This window comes from Triticum aestivum, chromosome 2D, assembly GCF_018294505.1.
Source record: "Triticum aestivum cultivar Chinese Spring chromosome 2D, IWGSC CS RefSeq v2.1, whole genome shotgun sequence".
Taxonomy (NCBI): domain Eukaryota; kingdom Viridiplantae; phylum Streptophyta; class Magnoliopsida; order Poales; family Poaceae; genus Triticum; species Triticum aestivum.
In genome coordinates this window covers 63420344-63440987 of record NC_057799.1, presented here as the reverse complement: position 1 = coordinate 63440987, position 20644 = coordinate 63420344, and the positions used below count along the sequence as shown (strand labels likewise).

Sequence of the window (20644 nt, the reverse complement as noted above, 5' to 3'; positions counted from 1 at the left end):
TCTATCATTTAAGAATTTCAGATCTTGGTGTTTTATTCATACAGCAAGCAAAACAAAATAAAACGACATTTCAAGGATAGCACTCATCATGTGAAGAAGCAAAAACTTAGGCTCAACCGATACTAACCGATAATTGTTGAAGAAGAAAGGTGGGATGCCTACCGGGGCATCCCCAAGCTTAGATGCTTGAGACTTCTTGAAATATTATCTTGGGGTGCCTTGGGCATCCCCAAGCTTGAGCTTTCGTGTCTCCTTAATTCCTCTCATATCACGGTTTCCTAAATCTCGAAAGCTTCATCCACACCAAACTCAACAAAAACTCGTGAGATAAGTTAGTATAAACCAATGCAAAAACCTTATCATTTTCTACTGTAGGAAATCACTAAAATTATTATTCAACATTGCATACTAAATGCCTCTGCATATTTAATACTCCTATCCTTAAATAGAATCATTAAACAAGCAAACATATGCAAACATAACAACATTCTGCCAAAACAGTACAGTCTGTAAAGAATGCAAGATTCATCATACTTCCCTAACTCCAAACATTATGAAAGAAAATTCCCACTGTAGTAAATTTATCATAGCTTATTATGCAAAAGGTTTCAACATTTTATCACATTCTGACTTTTCTAGGGAATTTTTGCAACAGCGGTAAACTTTCTGTTTTGAAACAGCAACATGTATACTTGCAAAATAAGCATGGTAAAAGTTGTCCTTGACATTTTTATTGAAAATAAAGATTCAAAACATTATTATAAATAACAGCAAGCAAATACTAACAAAAGAAAATGATGCTCCAAGCAAAACACATATTATGTGGTGAATAAAAATATAGCTTCAAGTAAAGTTACCGATGAACGAAGACGAAAGAGGGGATGCCTTCCGGGGCATCCCCAAGCTTAGGCTCTTGGTTGTCCTTGAATATTACCTTGGGGTGCCTTGGGCATCCCCAATCTTAGGCTCTTGCCACTCCTTATTCCATAGTCCATCGAATCTTTACCCAAAACTTGAAAACTTCACAACACAAAACTCAACAGAAAACTCATAAGCTCCGTTAGCGAAAGAAAACAAAACACCACTTCAAGGTACTGTAATGAACTCATTCTTTATTTATATTGGTGTTAAACCTACTGTATTCCAACTTCTCTATGGTTCATACCCTCCGATACTACTCATAGATTCATCAAAATAAGCAAACAACACATAGAAAACAGAATCTGTCAAAAACAGAACAGTCTGTAGTAATCTGTAACTAACACAAACTTCTGGAACTCAGAAAAATCTACCAAAATAGGACGACCTAGATAATTTTTTTATTGATCTACTGCAATTGGAATCAGTATTTTATCACGTTCTGGTGATTTTTAACAATTGTTTTCGTGAACAAAAAGTTTCTGAAATTTTCAGCATGATCAAATAACTATCATCCAAGAAGATCCTATAGGTCTTACTTGGCACAAACACTAATTAAAACTTAAAACCACATCTAACCAGAGGCTAGATCAAATATTTATTCCTAAACAGAACCAAAAAGCAAGAAACTAAAATAAAAATTGGGTTGCCTCCCAACAAGCGCTAACGTTTAACGCCCCTAGCTAGGCATGATGATTTCAATGATGCTCGCATAAAAGATATGAATTGAAACATAAAGAGAGCATCATGAAGAATATGACTAGCACATTTAAGTCTAACCCACTTCCTATGCATAGGGATTTTGTGAGAAAACAACCTATGGGAACAATAATCAGCTAGCATAGGAAGGCAAAACAAGCATAATTTCAAAACTGTAAGCACATAGAGAGGAAACTTGATATTATTGCAATTCCTACAAGCATATATTCCTCCCTCATAATAATTTTCAGTAGCATCATGAATGAATTCAACAATATAACCAGCACCTAAAGCATTCTTTCCATGATCTACTTGCATAGGAATTTTACTACTCTCCACATAAGCAAATTTATTCTTATCAATAATAGTGGGAGCAAACTCAACAAAATAACTATCATGTGATTGAAAATTAAGATCAAGATGACACGTTTCATGGTTATCATTATTCTTTATAGCATACGTGTCATCACAATATTCATCATAGATAGGAGGCATGCTTTCATCATAATAAATTTGCTCATCAAAACTTGGGGGACAAAAAATATCATCTTCGTCAAACATAGCATCCCCAAGCTTGTGGCTTCGCATATCATTAGCATCATGGATATTCAAGGAATTCATACTAACAACATTGCAATCATGCTCATCATTAAATATTTAGTGCCAAATATTTTAATGCATTCTTTTTCTAACAATTTGGCACAATTTTCCTTTCCATCATACTCATGAAAGATATTAAAAATATGAAGCATATGAGGCACCCTTAATTCCATTTTTTTGTAGTTTTCTTTTATAAACTAAACTAGTGATAAAACAAGAAACAAAAAGATTCGATTGCAAGATCTAAAGATATACCTTCAAGCACTCACCTCCCCGGCAACGGCGCCAGAAAAGAGCTTAGTTGACAGGGTGTGAGTGCCGCTTACCTAGCCTCCCCGGCAACGGTGCCAGAAAAGAGCTTGATGTTTACTACACAACCTTCTTCTTGTAGACGTTGTTGGGCCTCCAAGTGCAGAGGTTTGTAGGACAGTAGCAAATTTCCCTCAAGTGGATGACCTAAGGTTTATCAATTCGTGGGAGGCGTAGGTTGAAGATGGTCTCTCTCAAACAACCCTGCAACCAAATAACAAAGAATCTCTTGTGTCCCCAACACACCCAATACAATGGTAAATTGTATAGGTGCACTAGTTCGGCGAAGACATGGTGATACAAGTGCAATATGGATGATAGATATAGGTTTTTGTAATCTGAAAATATAAAAACAGCAAAGTAACAAGTGGTAAAAGTGAGCGTAAACGGTATTGCAATGCTAGGAAACAAGGCCTAGGGTTCATACTTTCACTAGTGAAAGTTCTCTCAACAATAATAACATAATTGGATCACATAACTATCCCTCAACATGCAACAAAGAGTCACTCCAAAGCCACTAATAGCGGAGAACAAATGAAGAGATTATGGCAGGGTACGAAACCACCTCAAAGTTATTCTTTCGGATCGATCTATTCAAGAATTCGTACTAGAATAACACCTTAAGACACATATCAACCAAAGCCCTAATGTCACCTAGATACTCCAATGTCACCTCAAGTATCCGTGGGCATGATTATACGATATGCATCACACAATCTCAGATTCATCTATTCAACCAACACAAAGAACTTCAAAGAGTGCCCCAAAGTTTCTACCGGAGAGTCAAGAAAAAAACGTGTGCCAACCCCTATGCATAGGTTCATGGGCGGAACCCGCAAGTTGATCACCAAAACATACATCAAGTGGATCACGTGATATCCCATTGTCACCACAGATAAGCACGGCAAGACATACATCAAGTGTTCTCAAATCCTTAAAGACTCAATCCGATAAGATAACTTCAAAGGGAAAACTCAATCCATTACAAGAGAGTAGAGGGGGAGAAACATCATAAGGTCCTACTATAATAGCAAAGCTCGCGATACATCAAGATGGTGCCAATCAAGAACACGAGAGAGAGATCAAACACATAGCTACTGGTACATACCCTCAGCCCCGAGGGTGAACTACTCCCTCCTCGTCATGGAGAGCACCGGGATATGAAGATGGCCACCGGTGAGGGTTGCCCCCTCCGGCAGGGTGCCGGAACAGGGTCCCGATTGGTTTTTGGTGGCTACAGAGGCTTGCAGCGGCGGAACTCCCGATCTATTCTGTTCCCCGATGGTTTTAGGGTATATTGATATATATAGGCGAAAGAAGTCGGTCAGGGGAGCCACGAGGGGCCCACGAGGGTGGAGGGCGCGCCCCCTGCCTCGTGCTCTCCTCGTTGATTCCCTGACGTGCACTCCAAGTCTTCTGGATTGCTTCCGTTCCAAAAATAACTCTCCCGAAGGTTTCATTCCGTTTGGACTCCGTTTGATATTCCTTTTCTGCGAAACACTGAAACAAGGGAAAAATATAAACTGGCACTGAGCTCTGGGTTAATAGGTTAGTCCCAAAAATAATATAAAAGTGCATAGTAAAGCCCATTAAACATCCAAGATGGATAATATAATAGCATGAATACTTCATAAATTATAGATACGTTGGAGACGTATCAGTGAGTGCTCCCGTGGTGCTCGACATCGGGGCAGCGGAGGTGGTGGTCGACATGGCTTGGTCGCCGGGAGGTAGCTAGATGCGATCTCATTCCGATCTACTGAGGAAGAGGCTCTGTTACCATGAAAGATAATGAGGAAGCGTAAAACCCTTCGTCTGGGCCGCGTTTGTATATATTGGGGGTTTGCCGTGGCTTACAAGGTAGATGAGATCGACCGAGAGAAGGAGAGATCGATCTCATCGTGTACAGAAGAAATAACAGAAGAAGGGATAGAAACAGATTACAATTCAAACGGAATCCTATCCCTATACAATTGATTCTAACAGAAGAATCCAACGGTGAAATCGGTTTGAGATTTGGACGCACGGTTTGAGAGATAAAACATTTTGAATAAATGGATCTACGAAAAAAGGAAAAACTCCCAGGTTGCGACAAGTGGCGCGCTGCATGTGCGCCATTTGTCGCAACCTGGGAAGTTGGAGTGATCTTTGCAACGAGTACTCCTGAACTAGTGATTTCGCGAACACATGGCAACTCCGAACGTTTTACGACAAGTTTGGTGACGCGTGGATGAGGCATTTTTTTTAACACAGTACAGACGCAAAGCGCTCATATAAACGCGCATACACTCACCCCCTATGAACGCACACGCGCACACCCTACCCCTATAAGCACCTCTAATAGACTAAGCCGACACAAGTTTCAGTTTTTTTTTCTCTTCGGATGACAACTTTAGTTGTAAAAACGTCATGACCGTAGTTCTTGGCGTCACATGGTGACACTTATCATTTGAGGGAAAAAAGGCGCTCCACCGGATATTGTCCCTGCCACCACCGTACCGAATCCAAGCCTGTCACGTCGCGTTCCGGACTCCCAGTTCGGCAAGCCGGCGACGCAAATGGCGAAACCAATCGTCTTCGCCCAAAGTCGCATCATCCGAGATACTAGTACGCATATACGCCGATGTTTACGAGGCGCGCACGCAACTCCGTGCGGGCCGGCAACGGCAACGGCAACGGCCACGATCAACCATCAAGGCCCGCCGAAACAAGAAAGGAGAAAAAAAAACAGAGAGGGCGAAGCGAACTGTTCCACACCACAGTCGTCGTCCCCTGTCTGTCCCCCTCGTCCTCCGCTCGCAATCCAATCACGGGGACTGGTGGGTAGCGAGCGAGCGGGATGGCGACGCTGACCTCGGAGCTGCTGCGGCCGGTGCACGCGGCGCAGGCGCTGGACGAGGCGGCGCTGCTGCGCTACGCGGCCGCGCACGTCCCGGGCTTCCCGGCGCCCGCGCCGTCGCTCGCCCTCACGCAGTTCGGCCACGGCCAGTCCAACCCCACCTACTGCATCCAGGCCGCCGCGCCCGGCGGGGAGGCCCGGCGCTACGTGCTGCGGAAGAAGCCCGCCGGCGCCATCCTCCAGTCCGCCCACGCCGTCGAGCGCGAGTTCCAGGTCCGGTCCAGATCCTCCTCCGCCTCGGTGCCCACTTCGGTTCCCGCGGGCTTGCTGTTGCTCCCGCTCCCGGTTCCCGATTTTAGTTGAACTTAATCCGCTGTGAAAACTGGGTTCGATCTGGGATGGGATAGAGACGCTCTTAGTCAGTCTTAGGTGCCGCTTATGCTCGCTCGGGGTGATGTGGTTGTGCTCCGGTGGAAGTACCGTCTACTTCTGAACTCGGAAGGGAGCCATACTAATTCTACCTCTTGTTTGATTGATGAAATAGTACATGTAATGTTTGGTCCCAGTTAACCAAACAGTTCATTTTGGGTGCTTATGAACACCCATTTGGACCTTCTACTCCGCTGTTGTGTGATTAGGAGATTTATCAGAGCAGTTGTCATATTTGCTTAGAGGAAAACGATTGCGATATTGTGATTAGGGTTTACATGATATGTTGATGCGAAATGCATCTTATGTGTTGCTGTTCCCTTCTCTGAAGTGATGTGAGTTTATTGTCTGAGCTGCTTTTCTTATGGAAGCAGGTTCTCAAAGCTTTGGGTGCCTACACGGATGTTCCTGTCCCTAAGGTGTTTTGCCTTTGCACTGATGCTAGTGTGATCGGAACCCCGTTCTACATAATGGAGTATCTGGAAGGAGCATTATATCTTAATAACAAGTTAACGGTACGCTTCTTACCGAGTGTCCTTATTCTGCCCTTTCTTAAGATTTATTGACCAGTTCATCAACCTATAGGTAGTACTTGTTAGTGGGTAATGTTTCCATGAGGGGTTTGGACAGTATTTGCCCATCACCAGACATTTACCGAAAAAGGCTTTCGCCCCGCTTTATATATAAAGCACCGATCATCAAGCACCCAGTACAAACACACGCCACCAGACATTTACCTAGCTTATGGTTATGGTAGTAGTAGTTATAGCACAAATACAGTGTTATTGTGCTGGTATCCAATGTATGGGAACATACAGAGAGCAGTCTTAAAATCGCATCGACAACTAGAAACCTTAGCATTGGTTTGAACCCACAAGACTTATATTAAACACAAACTGTAAAAGGCAATGACACTTTCCAAGCCCCTCGCTCCTGTACGCCACTTTGAGAGCTGGGATCAGATTTCCCATAATTCCAGTTTAAGGAAATGAATGTGTGAAATTGGCAATGGTTATATTCATGGTAGTTTTGTGATCTCTTGTACCCATTTCTTACGCAGGGAGTAACCCCAGAGAAACGGAGGAATATATACTTGGCTGCTGCAAAAACTTTGGCTGCTGTACACAAAATTGATGCGACTGCAGTTGGATTGCATAAGTATGGAAGAAGAGACAATTATTGCAAAAGACAAGTAAGTGTTATGGAGTATTTACCTCCCTCCCCTGACTGTTTTCTGAGGACAAAAGTAACTCAAATTTATTTCCATTACCATTGAGTTGCATAAGACAAGTCTCCCAGGGTGCAATGCTGGGAGTAAAAGCTTTTGTACTCTCACACTAAGTACAAGTCTCACGTGTAGCTTAATTTTGAAGGATGAACTATGCCTCTTGGGGCGATATAAACTACTTTGGTGTTGCTTTTAGGTCAATCTACCTCTTATTGTACAGAAAACTAGGGGGATAATTATGTATTGTCCTTCAGGACCCGACACTCTTTATTTACATTTCTTTGATTACAACTAGACTCCAATACATATCATCATGGGACCACCGCTCAAACACTTATTACCCCATCTGTTTTGAAATGTGTCATTTTAACCTCTCAATCGTTTGTCAAAATACTTCTCTACACTTCTAATGTAACTTTAGCCATTTCATGTCTAGTTTGTCCTTCATAAAAAGAGATAATTAATGCACTTTCAAACGTTTATCAATGCCCTTATGCATTGGCTTGCATGGAACATTTATTTATTGTCCCGGAGAGGAAAAACAGATGAACATGGAGATAAATACACATTTATCCTCACTGGGATCTATCCGCTTAGTGAAACCGTAAGCCACTGATCACCGGACTTGACATGCTCAAACTTCAGCATGTTGCTGTCCAGCTTCTCATTGACAAATAACCTATCAAATTCAACCTGCTTGGTACAGCCATGCAGTAGTTGGCTCTTTTGGCTTTCACAGGGCTACTCTTCAAGCACCTCATCATCTGGTAGGAAGCTCTAGGATCATGCATATATCAACTTAACATATTATATGTGCATCTAATATCTGGTTTTGTGAGGATAAATGAATGAAACACCAACAAGCCTTTGATATGCCTCCAGAGGGTCTGTGATTAGTTACTATCAACAGCGAAGCAAAGCAATGATACTCGGAAACACTTCCGATTTGCTTATAGAGTTCTTAATCAGTTTGATTAACTTGTCTTTTTTTTTGCACTTTGGCACTTGATTAAGAACTCTGTTATGAATAATGATACCAGTGGATGTGATATTCCATTTGTTTCTAAAGATGCTTACTGTTTACTGGGTAGGTAGAAAGATGGGGAAAACAATATCTTCATTCAACCGGTGAAGGGAAGCCTGCGCGTTATCAGAAGATGCTTGATCTGATTGGTTGGTTGAAAGAAAATATACCAGAAGAAGATTCATCGACAGGATTGGGAACTGGCCTTGTTCATGGTGATTATCGTGTTGATAACCTTGTTTTTCACCCAACTGAGGTATTTATGTAATCTCCTAACAACTTTACACTATTTAAATATTTCATATGATTATTGCTTCTGTTTCATTGATCTTAAAATATCTTTTCTGTTTCTCTACAGGATCGAGTGATAGGTGTACTTGATTGGGAATTATCTACTTTGGGGAATCAAATGTGTGATGTTGCTTACAGCTGTATGGTATGAAATATGAAACTCTGTTAGGGAAAATGTGAAATATCTTCTTATACATAGTATTGTTAGGAATTATTCACCTATTTACGACATGTTTTCTTGTGCTGTTTGCATGTTCTCTAAAAACAGTTATAGCTCTTCTGATATGATTTTATAGCTTAGGTGACTCTATGCATTGGGCGTTATATCACTTTGCTCACCATGATTTAGCTGAAGTTGTCTTGAAAGAACTGTAGGGAATTGCCCTACTATACCCTTGACTGAAGTTCTATAATAAATGCAGGATGAATATACTCTTGATATCTTGGGGTCACTTTGATATGAATATTTCATAATATCATATTTTGTTTTCAGCAAGCTTATTTTTCTTGAATTCTGGACATATTCTGTTTTAATTGAGTTGTGTGATAGTCACAACCATCAACATAGGTCAAAGGTCATACCTGAACTTTATGTGTTAAGTCTGAGAAGTTTTTTCTAGGTAATTCTGAAGAAAAGTTTGTGTCCTATTTGCTCATCATTATTTGTACCGGTACCATGTGTTCACCAAAAATAGAAATTCTTGTACCTGTTTGCATAGCATTTAGGTCATGTGATTTTGTATGTTTTACTTTGTTTATTATTTATCTTTGCAGCCATATATCATTGATGCAACACTCAGTGAAAATAGTTCGTATGGAGGATTTGAACATTCTGGCATTCCAGATGGCATTCCTCAACTGGAGGAGTACCTAGCTGTGTACTGCTCTATGTCTGTAAGCATCGTGTTGCTTCTTTTTTCATGCTGGCTGAATAAAACGCCAATCTTATTCACTGTTTTTTATCGTTCACTTTCTCCTTCTAAATTTCCCTCAGGCACGACCTTGGCCTGCAGCAAATTGGAAGTTCTACATTGCCTTTTCACTCTTTCGAGGGGCATCTATCTATGCAGGAGTATACCACAGATGGACTATGGTACTAGTCTTTAACTCATGAAATCTGTGCCTGTTTATATATTCTAATTTATTTTAGCTGGCACACAGGGTAATGCTTCAGGTGGTGAGCGTGCTAGATTTGCCGGCAAGGCTGCCAATGTTATGGTTGACTGTGCCTGGGATTACATTAATAGAGAAAATGTCCTGCGAGCACACCCTGCTACAGGTAATTATATTTCACAGCTTCGTCTTAAAAATTTCCTGCCACATGTTTGAGTGTGCTTTGTGGGCAAGATCTTTTCGTTTTCTTAAACCTTGTTCCTGTTTCCAAATAAACTGCTTCACGTAGACATGGAAAATGTGGTTATGATCCTTTATCGCCTTTTAGGAGCAATCATCATTCTTGTAAAGTCTAATGCACTCAAATGTTGTTAACTAAGTGTTCACATTTAACAGGTATGCATGTCTCGAAGGCTCCCAGGCAAGGTTTCCATGTAGAGCAGGAAGATTCAACTTTGACAAATGGTCAAGGCAAATTTGTTCCTAGCGAAAAGGTTATGCAGCTACGGCAAAAAATAATGAAGTTCATGAAAGATCATATATATCCCAAGGAGGATGAGTTATACAAACATGCACAATCAACCTCACGGTGGACAATCCATCCTGAAGAAGAAAATTTGAAAGCATTAGCAAAAGAGGAGGGATTGTGGAACTTATTTATTCCGGTACTCACTATTTTCTTTTCATGCTTTCATATTTACCTGATCCAGAAAATTAAGAACTTTATTTCTTATAGTAATGAAGGGCGCTTCTATATTATGCGGACTTCTGTGCTGATTAAAATTGTTAATCTGCAGCTTGACAGTGCAGCTAGAGCAAGAAAGCTACTACTTGAGGACCAATCTCATGTTTCTGCTGGAAGTTCAAATGATCTTTTGCTAGGTGCTGGTCTCACAAATCTTGAGTATGGATATTTATGTGAGATTATGGGCCGGTCAGTTTGGGCTCCACAAATATTTAACTGTGGTGCACCCGATACGGGTAATATGGAGGTAGGGCTTCTCATCATGTTCCTTTATAGGCATGATTCTCAAAGGCTGTCACTGTATCTTACCCCACTAGCCAAACATATTTTGAGAAATTACTTGTTTTGAAAATATCTATCTGTATAAAATCTCCAAATTATCGATGAATGACGCCATCTTTATGTTTCTCCTTGGAAATGTGCCATCTTTAGCATGCCAATAATTTTTATCAGTATCTTAAATATATTTCAACTGTGAATGCTTTGTTATGGTTGGTGCTAGTAATTTTGTATCTGACAATTTTTTATGATATGAAAATCGCATTGTAGGTCCTGTTGAGATATGGGACTAAGGAGCAACAGAAGCAGTGGCTTGTTCCTCTACTGGAAGGGAAAATTCGTTCGGGATTTGCAATGACAGAACCACAAGTTGCATCTTCAGATGCAACAAACATAGAATGTGCAGTATCCAGGTAATAATACAAATAAAATATTTGTGGGCAACAAGCATGTTATAGTTGCTGCTTTAGGTTGTTGATATCTTGTCACATGTGCTTACTACTGCCTCTCTGCCTCTCTTTAGTTGCAAAGCTATTACCTTGTTATGGGCTATCATATACTCCCTCCGTCCCATAATATAAAAGCGTTTAAATGCTCTTATATTATGGGCGGAGGGAGTGGTTATGTTTAGCCGGTCCGTTCCTACAGATGCCAGCATTTCTTTTGTCTATTTTTCTCATCTCAAAATCTATTTTCAGTTTAACAGCAAAAAAACAATTATAGTATGCTGGTGGAGACCTCCAAATTCTTGTGTATTAACAGGAAATCAATGATATCCTCATGGCATACATTTCCTGCCCCTCCTCTTTTGATAGTTTATAAAAATGTCATCATTTTCTTTACTTTGAGCTTTCTGCATTGCTGATTACTTTAATATTTTTCCCTCGACAGGCAGGGAGATTTCTATGTGATAAATGGCAGGAAATGGTGGACCAGTGGGGCTATGGACCCGAGGTGTAAAATCCTGATATTAATGGTAACTACAACATCTATCCATGAGAGCAGTGCTGTGGGTGATGTGTATGTTTCTTGTAATGTTAAACGGTGTTTATTTCATGCAGGGAAAAACAGATTTCTCTGCACCTAGACATAAACAGCAGTCGATGATCTTAGTGGATATCAACACACCCGGAGTGCAGATAAAGAGACCATTGTTAGTCTTTGGGTTCGATGATGCACCGCATGGACATGCAGAGATTACTTTTGATAACGTGCGTGTTCCTGTCACAAATATCCTCCTCGGAGAAGGACGTGGTTTCGAGATTGCTCAAGTAAGCAGAACTGTTCTGATACTACTATCGATCATTTCCAACCTGTACTTTCGATGTCATATTTATGTTGCTCTGCAGGGAAGACTAGGTCCTGGAAGATTACATCATTGCATGCGACTAATAGGAGCAGCGGAACGTGGCATGAATATGATGGTTGAGAGGGCCTTAAGTAGGACCGCTTTTGGAAAGAAGATTGCACAGCATGGTTCCTTTCAGTCAGACCTGGCAAAGGTATAACCTCTTTGATTGCTTGCATGATCCAATAAACTGTTTACATGGTTTATTTACAAAACCTTGAATAAAGCAAAAAAAAAGTGTTTCTGTTTCAGACGTCAAAAACCACATTAGTTAGATATCATTTTATTGTTCTTTTTGGTTTCCCAGGGAGTTATGATGTTAATCGTCCAGAGACCATACAAATAAACATCCCCACTCAGCTTCTCAGATTGAACTGTTCATCCATTTGTTTCTTTGAAGCATTTTAGCGATGATGTATATCTAGCTCTAACATGAATGTGGACTCCAGTGTCGGATAGAACTGGAGCAAACTAGGCTTCTGGTGCTTGAAGCAGCCGATCAACTCGACAGGCATGGGAACAAGAAGGCCCGTGGGATCCTCGCAATGGCCAAGGTAAAAGTTACAGCACTTTAGCACCTTCATTTTCAACGAATTGTAGCAACAAAAATTCAGTGAATCTGGCCTCTGTGTAGGTGGCGGCTCCAAATATGGCCCTGAAAGTGCTTGACATGGCAATACAAGTCCACGGCGCCGCCGGGGTCTCATCCGACACGGCCCTATCCCATCTATGGGCAACCGCTAGGACACTGCGGCTCGCTGACGGCCCTGATGAAGTCCATCTCGGCACGATCGCGAAGCTGGAGCTGCAAAGGGCAAGGCTGTAAGAAGACGATGAGGTCCAGATTCAATAAAAGGGGGACGGCAAGCCTCTGGAGAAGGTCAGTTAAGGACATAATCAGTCACGGGTAGATAGCATGGTGAATAAGTGGCGTTAGATTCCTCCATGTACACTCCCTGTTTGCCTTGTCGCTTCCCTTGTCATTTGCCCACTAGAACCATGACACATCCTTAATTTTCGTCCTCTGTTGTAAAGAGTCCAACCCTACCAGCACAGTTACATGAGTACCAGTGACTATTACAGATCTGAACAATAGTTATACACTACCAATGGGCATTGCAGATCTGAACATGGGCTGGCACTAACAGTTTTTCTTCAGTGTATACAGTAGAGACGAACGGGAAGAAACGAGAACCTAGTATAACCCCTTTCCTGACTAAACCTGAGACGAACCACCCCTTATTTTGTCGTTCAAAAACCCACTCATTTCTATTCTATCCGAGGCCCAGCGAGTAGGGGAAGGAGGTGGAGTTGAGCCAGAGGTCGCCCTGGATGAACGCCTGCGCGGTGAAGTTGCCGGCGTCGGCGGCGGTGGTGATCACCCGGTAGCCCGGCCAGGCCACCCTCGCCGACGTGTTGGCGCCGGGGCCCCGGTTCATGTACTCGGCGTAGTAGAGCGTGTCGAGCGCGAAGGTGCCGTTCCACTCGAGCCACCCGCGCGGGTGCACCAGGCTCTCCATCTTGGACTGCATGAACACGGTCCGGGAGTAGGTCTTCCAGGGCCGGCCGAGGTAGGAGGAGAAGTTGGCCTGCACGGGGACAAGGTCGGCGGCGGCAGCGATCTTGCAGCCCTGCACGGCGATGCCGGTGTTCTGGTTGGGGTCCTCGCGTCCCTGCGCGGTGAAGACGTTCTTCTGGCCGGGGCCCGGGCGGCGCGCGTAGAGGTTGCAGTTCTGGAGCACGACGGCGGCGTCGCCGAAGACGAAATCGACGGTGCCGTAGACGTCGCAGTCGCGGTAGAACTGGCGGAGCGAGTGCGCGTAGAGCGTGTCCTGGTACCCCGCGAAGCTGCAGCGGTAGAAGGCGGACAGGTCGGCGTTCACCCGTAGCGCCACCGCCTGGTGCTTGGCCGGCCCCGCCGCGTTCTCCACCGTCAGGTCCCGCGCCAGGAACCCCGTCCCGATCACCGCTGCAAAGTTAAGGTTCATTAAATTAACACATGTCGGTCAGCTACGTACAGAGCCATCCATCCATCGACCTACCAAAACTGAAACTTTATGAGCCATTACATTCAGGCGAGTAGTAGATTCTATCTATGGCTCTTGCTGCACGTGAAGGCGTCCGCGTACTTATTGCCGGTTGCCACACTGGTGTGGTGCAAGTCGTGTCGTGTGCGGTCTGCGGCTCCGCGTCGTGCAGCCGAACGCGGGTGGCCACTGGCCAGCCCAGGCCATGGACGAGTGAATGCGAGGAACAGAGGCACGTGAGGGTACCGGTCTTGCGGGTGGCGATGCGTCGTCTCGTCGCACCGACACCGTGGACGTCTGGACGACGACAGCGCCGTGTCAACCACACCGCGTGCCACATTCGGCGACGGAGTTAATCAAGGCTCCGCTGTGGCTAATCATCACAGTGGAGGGCCCTCCCTGCACCACACCCGTCCCCTATCTATCTTGAGGCGCGCATGCAATGCATGTTCTGTCCTAACTAAAAATGCGTGTGTTTTGTACCGATGGGGCAACCGGACAACGCCGGAAAGTGCGTACCGGCGTGGTGGACGAGGCCGCGTCCGGCCGGCCGCATAGGCCATGCATGTCGGTCTAGCCCGACTCGAATGATCGTCACGACCAGCGTCGGCTTGCTCTTGTTGCCTGGCTTAAGGTGGCATCAGAGGACCTAGCTGGATTGCTCATCTTGAGCATGAGTATTATCAAAACGACTTTCTTTCTGTTGTGAAAGGCATGCGTGCATGTGCTAAGTGTTGCCCTCCACTGGACGAGTGCTCATTGTTTGGCAACCTAGAGTACTCAGACGAATCTATGTGTCGGTGCCTGCAGAAGATTGAGGATTTGAGGCTGGGCCATCCATCCCCACTCCGATCGTAGGGGACCAGCTCGATCGATCGGAGCTAGACACCAGTTCACGTCCACTGAGAAAAGGGGGGAAAAAAAGAGAAATGTAAAAGGAGAGAGATCGAAGCGCCCAAAGAAGGTGCTCCATCGTGCCACAATGGGCTGCCCTTTGTTTGCTTGTTTGCAGTAGTGGCTGTTGAATGCGGTCAGATCACAGGGTCGGTTTCTGCTACCATGGACCACATCCTGCCGTCGCACTTCCAATTCCACAAGCCTACACCGGCAGAGCTAGCTCGCGTGTCAGTGTAGGTTTGCCATACGTGCTCGTCCATGGCTAGCTAGCTCACGGCGCCCTCACCTACCAAGCCTACCCATGATAACTAACTCCCGTGCTCCACAACTCCAAATGCCAATGATCACTTACTCTAGTCTGCATTGCAGAAACTATCCGAACCGTGAGCTCTCATCGAGTGTGTAAGTGCATCATTTGTACTCACTTCGTCTGAAATACTTGTCGAAGAAGTGGATAAAAAATGGATGTATCTAGAATACTTCCATTTATCCGGAGGCAGGGAGGAGAGCTCGTGATGAACTGTTATGATACAATCCAAATGCGAATGGCACCCTAGCTAGCACTAGTATATTTGTCTGTAACTATTTGTCCAACCAGTCACGACGTGGTCCAGTCCGTCCCTGCACCTAGTACGCTACTGGTAGAGGGGCGCTAGTCCTAGTCTCCTAGAAGAAGCAATGGAAGCAGGGCCTGTTCCCCGTTGTTACCTGACCGATGCCACTCGTGATCAATGTACCGCGGACGGACGCTCGGTCACGAGCGGCATCCCACGCAAACAACCAAGGCGCGTGCACTTGCATTCCCACGATGTGTCAGTACGGCGTCACTCACCCGTCCGGCCGGCCATGCCCATGCCGGCGTCGGCGTCGGCATGCCGACATCGGCTCGTGCCGAACAGTACGCGATCGATCGCGCAGCGCCACTGTTCGTGTCTAAGATGGGGCTGCGCGGTAATAATTTGACTGTGTCTGCACGGGCGTGGACTCGCATGACATACCTAGCGTGGCGGAGCGGAAGGTGGTGTAGTTGTCGATGACGTTGCGGCTGGCCTTGATGACGGTCCTCCACATGCCGTCGCCGACGAGCATGATGTTGGTCTTCTCGGCCCCGACCTCCACGTTCTCGAAGTATCCCCCGGCCTTGATGTGGATCACGTACCGCGTATCGCTGTTGTTGGGCGCCGCCGCCACCGCCTCCCCCACCGTCGTGAAGTTGCCGCTCCCGTCCTTGGCCACCACCAGGTCCGGCACGCCGACGCCGACGCCCTGCTGCTGCAGCAGCCGCCTCCGGTCCGCCGCCGCCACCCACGCCGGGAACCCGCGCCGCACCGGCCCGTACCCCTCGAACGCCTCGGCCGCACTTCTTCTTGTGGCTCTCGCGCTGAGGGCGCGCCCGCGGCGGCGCTGCGGGAGGCGGCGGACCATGGCGAGCGAGTTGGACACGAGGTGGGCCACGTGGTAGATGCGGCCCTGGATGAAGGGCCGCACGCGCCCGTCCTCCGACGCCGACGGCCCCGCGAACCCCTCCAGGCAGGTGTACTGGTTGGTCATGGCCGCCGACAGCACCGTCTGCACGCCGGAGATGGAGTCCTCCGCGCTGCGGTTCCCCGCCGAGAGCTCGGCCGCCGCCGTGCCGAGCTGGTTGAGCGTGTGGCCGAACAGCTCCTGGCAGTCGGAGAGCGCGAGGCGGTCGCGCAGCCGCAGCCGGTGCGGGCGGGAGAGGTAGGACGTGCAGTTGGACGCGGCCGCACGCACCGCCGACGCCGCGCGCTCCACCACCTTGGAGATCACCTCCCCGAGCGGCTTCCGCGCGAGCCCCTGGATGCCCGCCAGCGTCGACACGCACACGTCCCGGTGCAGCATGCCCGCGCAATGCCGGTCCACGGCCGCCGCGTGCTCGGCGTCGGCATCCGCGTCCGCATTGGCGTCGAGGAGCATGCGTGCGTGGTGACCACCGTCGTGGTGGTCGTCGGCGGCGAATGCGCTCTGGGCGAAGAGGAATGTGAGGAGCAGGAGGAGGAAGGTGGTGAGGAGGAGGAGCCTGGCCGCTTCCGGTCGCTTGGTTCTTGGAGTTGGAGGTGGCATTCCGTGGTGGGAGTGGGATCACTGGGGAGTGAGCGGGGCCGAACGTGACAGACAGGGACCGTGGTGCGCGTCGGTGAGGAGGAGGGAGATTGGAGGAGCGTCACTTCTTATAGCAACCTCGACACTCTCGTGGACACATGCATATGCATGTACGGTGCTAGGAAATGAAGAGCTTGTGATTGCAGGAGGGCGCGACCAGCTGACAGACATGATTTAATCAATCAACTTGGTACTGGAGCTCTGGTCCAGTCAAACAAGGTTAATCTTCTTCTTATAGACTGAGAGGAAGGAGCAATCTTTGGCAAAATCGCTCTGGAGTAGCACTGATCTCTCTGCATTCATGAATGGACGACAGCTTTCAAGCTGCAACCACGCATGACCACTGATAGGCAGAGCTGCGCTGCGAGGCTGCAAACGAACGGCTGTCACTACATTAACATTAGAGTTAATTGGATACATGCCACTCGAATACTCCGAATCGCCACTGCAATTTTTAAACTTTAAAAAATGCTAATAGTAGCAGGAGCACTTCAATAGAAGGGTACACGACCTGCCGGGACGACGACCCGCGCGTGTCGCGAGCGTAGCGTAGCCACCAACGATGCAAGATTCTCGCGTCCCTTCTGTCACCGGGCTGGTGGCTTGGCATTACACGAAGAAGAGGCATGGAGTGAGGTTGCGGCCATGGAGGAAACGGAATGGTCCACCAAGCAAACCACCGGAGGCTATCTGTGGCCACATTGCTAATCTGGTGCACGCGCAGGGCCAGCTGCGCCGCACACAGGTCGGGCCGGAAAGCTTCGCGAGACCGCAAGGGGCGGTAGTGGCGATGCCGCCATCGTCGTCCTGGCTCCGGTGGTCGATCACATGACATGCCCGGTGCTCCGCCCAGCCCAGGCACCGCACAGTGGGGTGCCGCTTTTACCGACGCGGTTTGGCCACACGCTGCACACAGGCAGCGACGAGCAGCAGGCAAGGCAGGCGCATTCACCGACAAGTAGATCCGGCTGGCTCATGCTCTTGTCAGCCGACGCATGGATGGCCATGCGCTCTGTGCTGTGCGTGCTCTGGTAGTACTAGCAAACAAGCAGCGGACCGGCGGGCCGAACAGTTGCTGTCGCTTGGAGCTGACTCTGTCCGGTCCATTAACCTCGTCCGTCGTCATTCAGGAAAAAGATACGCAACGCAGAAGAGAGACTAGAGGATAAACGCGCGCTTCACCGCCTCGTGTTTCGCTCGTGGGATTAGCTGTGCGCACGCGTTTCCCGAAATCTAACTTTGACTATAAATTTAACGAACGAGGCCGACTTCAGCAATGAAAAAGATTAAAGTTTGGGCGCTGAAGCTCGAGGATGGGAAGGCAGAGTAAGGAAGAAGGCGTGGGGTGAAAAGATGGATCTTACTTATATAGGCAGTGAATATCAAGCACCCTCCCTCAAGCCTTAAAACCCGCCTATTCCCAAGGAGTCGTGCGAATGGCACGGTTGGATTACCCAAACCCGTATTGATGAGGATCCCGCAATAAGCGAGCACGATATCTGTTTTGACAAGACGTGTCAATGGAGGCGCCGCCTCGAAACGCGAAGCGGAAGTCCAAAAAATGGTTTGAAATGATAAAAAGGTTAGACGTGACGTTTCGCTGAAAGGGTTGTCAGTTGACAGACCTTATTTGAATTAAGTGTTTTTGCCTTCAAGGTTGAGGGTTGCGACTAGTATACAGAGCCGCATACAGTTCTTTTATTCAGAAGATTACTTTGAAATATTCGGAGGAGGAACCCGCCTTTCAATGCCGAAGACAAGCTGCGCGCCGAATACCTCGTCATTGAAGACCGGTTCAGGGGCTACTGAGGGAGTCCTGGATTAAGGGGTCCTCGGGCGTCCGGGCTATGTGACATGGGGCGGACTGGTGGGCCGTGAAGATACAAGGCAGAAGACCTTCCTTCGTGTCCGGATGGGACTCTCCTTTGCGTGGATGGCAAGATTGGCGTCCGGATGTGTAGTTTCCTTCCTCTGTAAACCGACTCTGTACAACCCTAGCCCCCTCCGGTGTCTATATAAGCCGGAGGGTTTAGTCCGTAGAGGCTATCAGAATTCATACAGGCTAGACATCTAGGGTTTAGCCATTACGATCTCGAGGTATATCAACTTTTTTAACCCCTATACTCATCAAAGTCAATCAAGCAGGAAGTAGGGTATTACCTTCATTAAAAGGGTCCGAACTGGGTAAACATCGTGTCCCCCGTCTCCTGTTACCTTCGATCATCAGACGCACAGTTCGGGACCCCCTACCCGAAATCGGCCGGTTTTGACACCGACATTGGTGCTTTCATTGAGAGTTCCACTGTGTCGTCGGCAGAAGGTTCGATGGCTCGTTTGATCATTAACAACGATGCTATTTCCAGGGAGACCTTCCTCCCCGGTCAACTTTTTGTTTTCGGGGGCTTCGCTCTATGCGCCAATTCGGTTGGTCACCTTGAGCAGATCGACAGCTACGCTCTTGGTCATCAGATCAGATTTGGGAGCCTGAATTACGTCACCGATATCCGAGGAGACTTGATCTTCGAAGGGTTCACGGCCTCGACCACCATTCCTCATGTGACGCCCCCGATTCAATCATACACTAATCATGCACGCAAACGTGTACGATCAAGATCAGAGACTCACGGGAAGATATCACAACACAACTCTAAAAACATAAATAAGTCATACAAGCATCATAATACAAGCCAGGGGCCTCGAGGGCTCGAATACAAGTGCTCGATCATAGACGAGTCAGCGGAAGCAACAATATCTGAGTACAGACATAAGTTAAACAAGTTTGCCTTAAGAAGGCTAGCACAAACTGAGATACAAATCGAAAGAGGCGCAGGCCTCCTGCCTGGGATCCTCCTAAACTACTCCTGGTCATCGTCAGCGGCCTGAACGTAGTAGTAGGCACCTCCAGTGTAGTAGGAGTCGTCGTCGACGGTGGCGTCTGGCTCCTGGGCTCCGGCATCTGGTTGCGACAACCAGGTAGAAGGGAAAGGGGGAAAAGAGGGAGAAAAGCAACCGTGAGTACTCATCCAAAGTACTCGCAAGCAAGGAGCTACACTACATATGCATGGGTATATGTGTAAAGGGCCATATCGGTGGACTGAACTGCAGAATGCCAGAATAAGAGGGGGATAGCTAATCCTGTCGAAGACTACACTTCTGGCCACCTCCATCTTGCAGCATGTAGGAGAGAGTAGATGGTAAGTTCACCAAGTAGCATCGCATAGCATAATCCTACCCGGCGATCCCCTCCTCGTCGCCCTGTTAGAGAGCGATCACCGGGTTGTATCTGGCACTTGGAAGGGTGTGTTTTATTAAGTATCCGGTTCTAGTTGTCATAAGGTCAAGGTACAACTCCAAGTCGTCCTGTTACCGAAGATCACAACTATTCGAATAGATAAACTTCCCTGCAGGGGTGCACCACATTACCCGACACGCTCGATCCCTCTGGCCGGGAACACTTTCCTGGGTCATGTCCGGCCTCGGGAGATCAACACGTCGCAGCCCCACCCAGGCTCCACAGAGAGGTCAGCACGTCGGTCTAAATCCTATGCGCGCAGAGGTCTGGGCCCATCGCCCATTGCACACCTGCATGTTGCGTATGCGGCCGGAAGTAGACCTAGCCTCCCTTATACAAGAGTAGGCGTTCCAGTCCAATCCGGCGCGCGCCGCTCAGTCGCTGACGTCAAAAAGAGCTTCGGCTGATACCACGACGCCGGTTGCCCATATCTTGTCCCACGTGGCGGTTAGTGCGTATAAGGTCAACGACCCAACTCAGAT

At 47.1% G+C, this 20644-nt stretch overlaps 2 protein-coding genes across 2 annotated transcripts; one reads left to right on the top strand and one right to left on the bottom strand.

The window, feature by feature from the left end:
* The first annotated feature begins 5256 nt into the window (after positions 1-5256).
* Positions 5257-12953, top strand: LOC123051574 (probable acyl-CoA dehydrogenase IBR3). The gene is made up of 16 exons (XM_044474486.1): positions 5257-5638; positions 6169-6309; positions 6855-6986; positions 8114-8302; positions 8405-8482; positions 9112-9231; positions 9332-9430; positions 9499-9616; positions 9847-10115; positions 10248-10442; positions 10745-10887; positions 11366-11450; positions 11536-11745; positions 11824-11976; positions 12272-12376; positions 12457-12953. The coding sequence occupies exons 1-16, from the start codon at positions 5366-5368 to the stop codon at positions 12646-12648; spliced, it is 2502 nt and encodes an 833-aa protein (XP_044330421.1). The 5' UTR covers positions 5257-5365; the 3' UTR covers positions 12649-12953.
* On the bottom strand, positions 12853-16954 carry LOC123051576 (pectinesterase). Its single transcript, XM_044474487.1, has 2 exons — positions 15745-16954; positions 12853-13791 (listed from the first exon to the last, which is right to left on the bottom strand). The coding sequence occupies exons 1-2, from the start codon at positions 16829-16831 to the stop codon at positions 13097-13099; spliced, it is 1782 nt and encodes a 593-aa protein (XP_044330422.1). The 5' UTR covers positions 16832-16954; the 3' UTR covers positions 12853-13096.
* Between the last annotated feature and the right edge of the window lie 3690 nt (positions 16955-20644).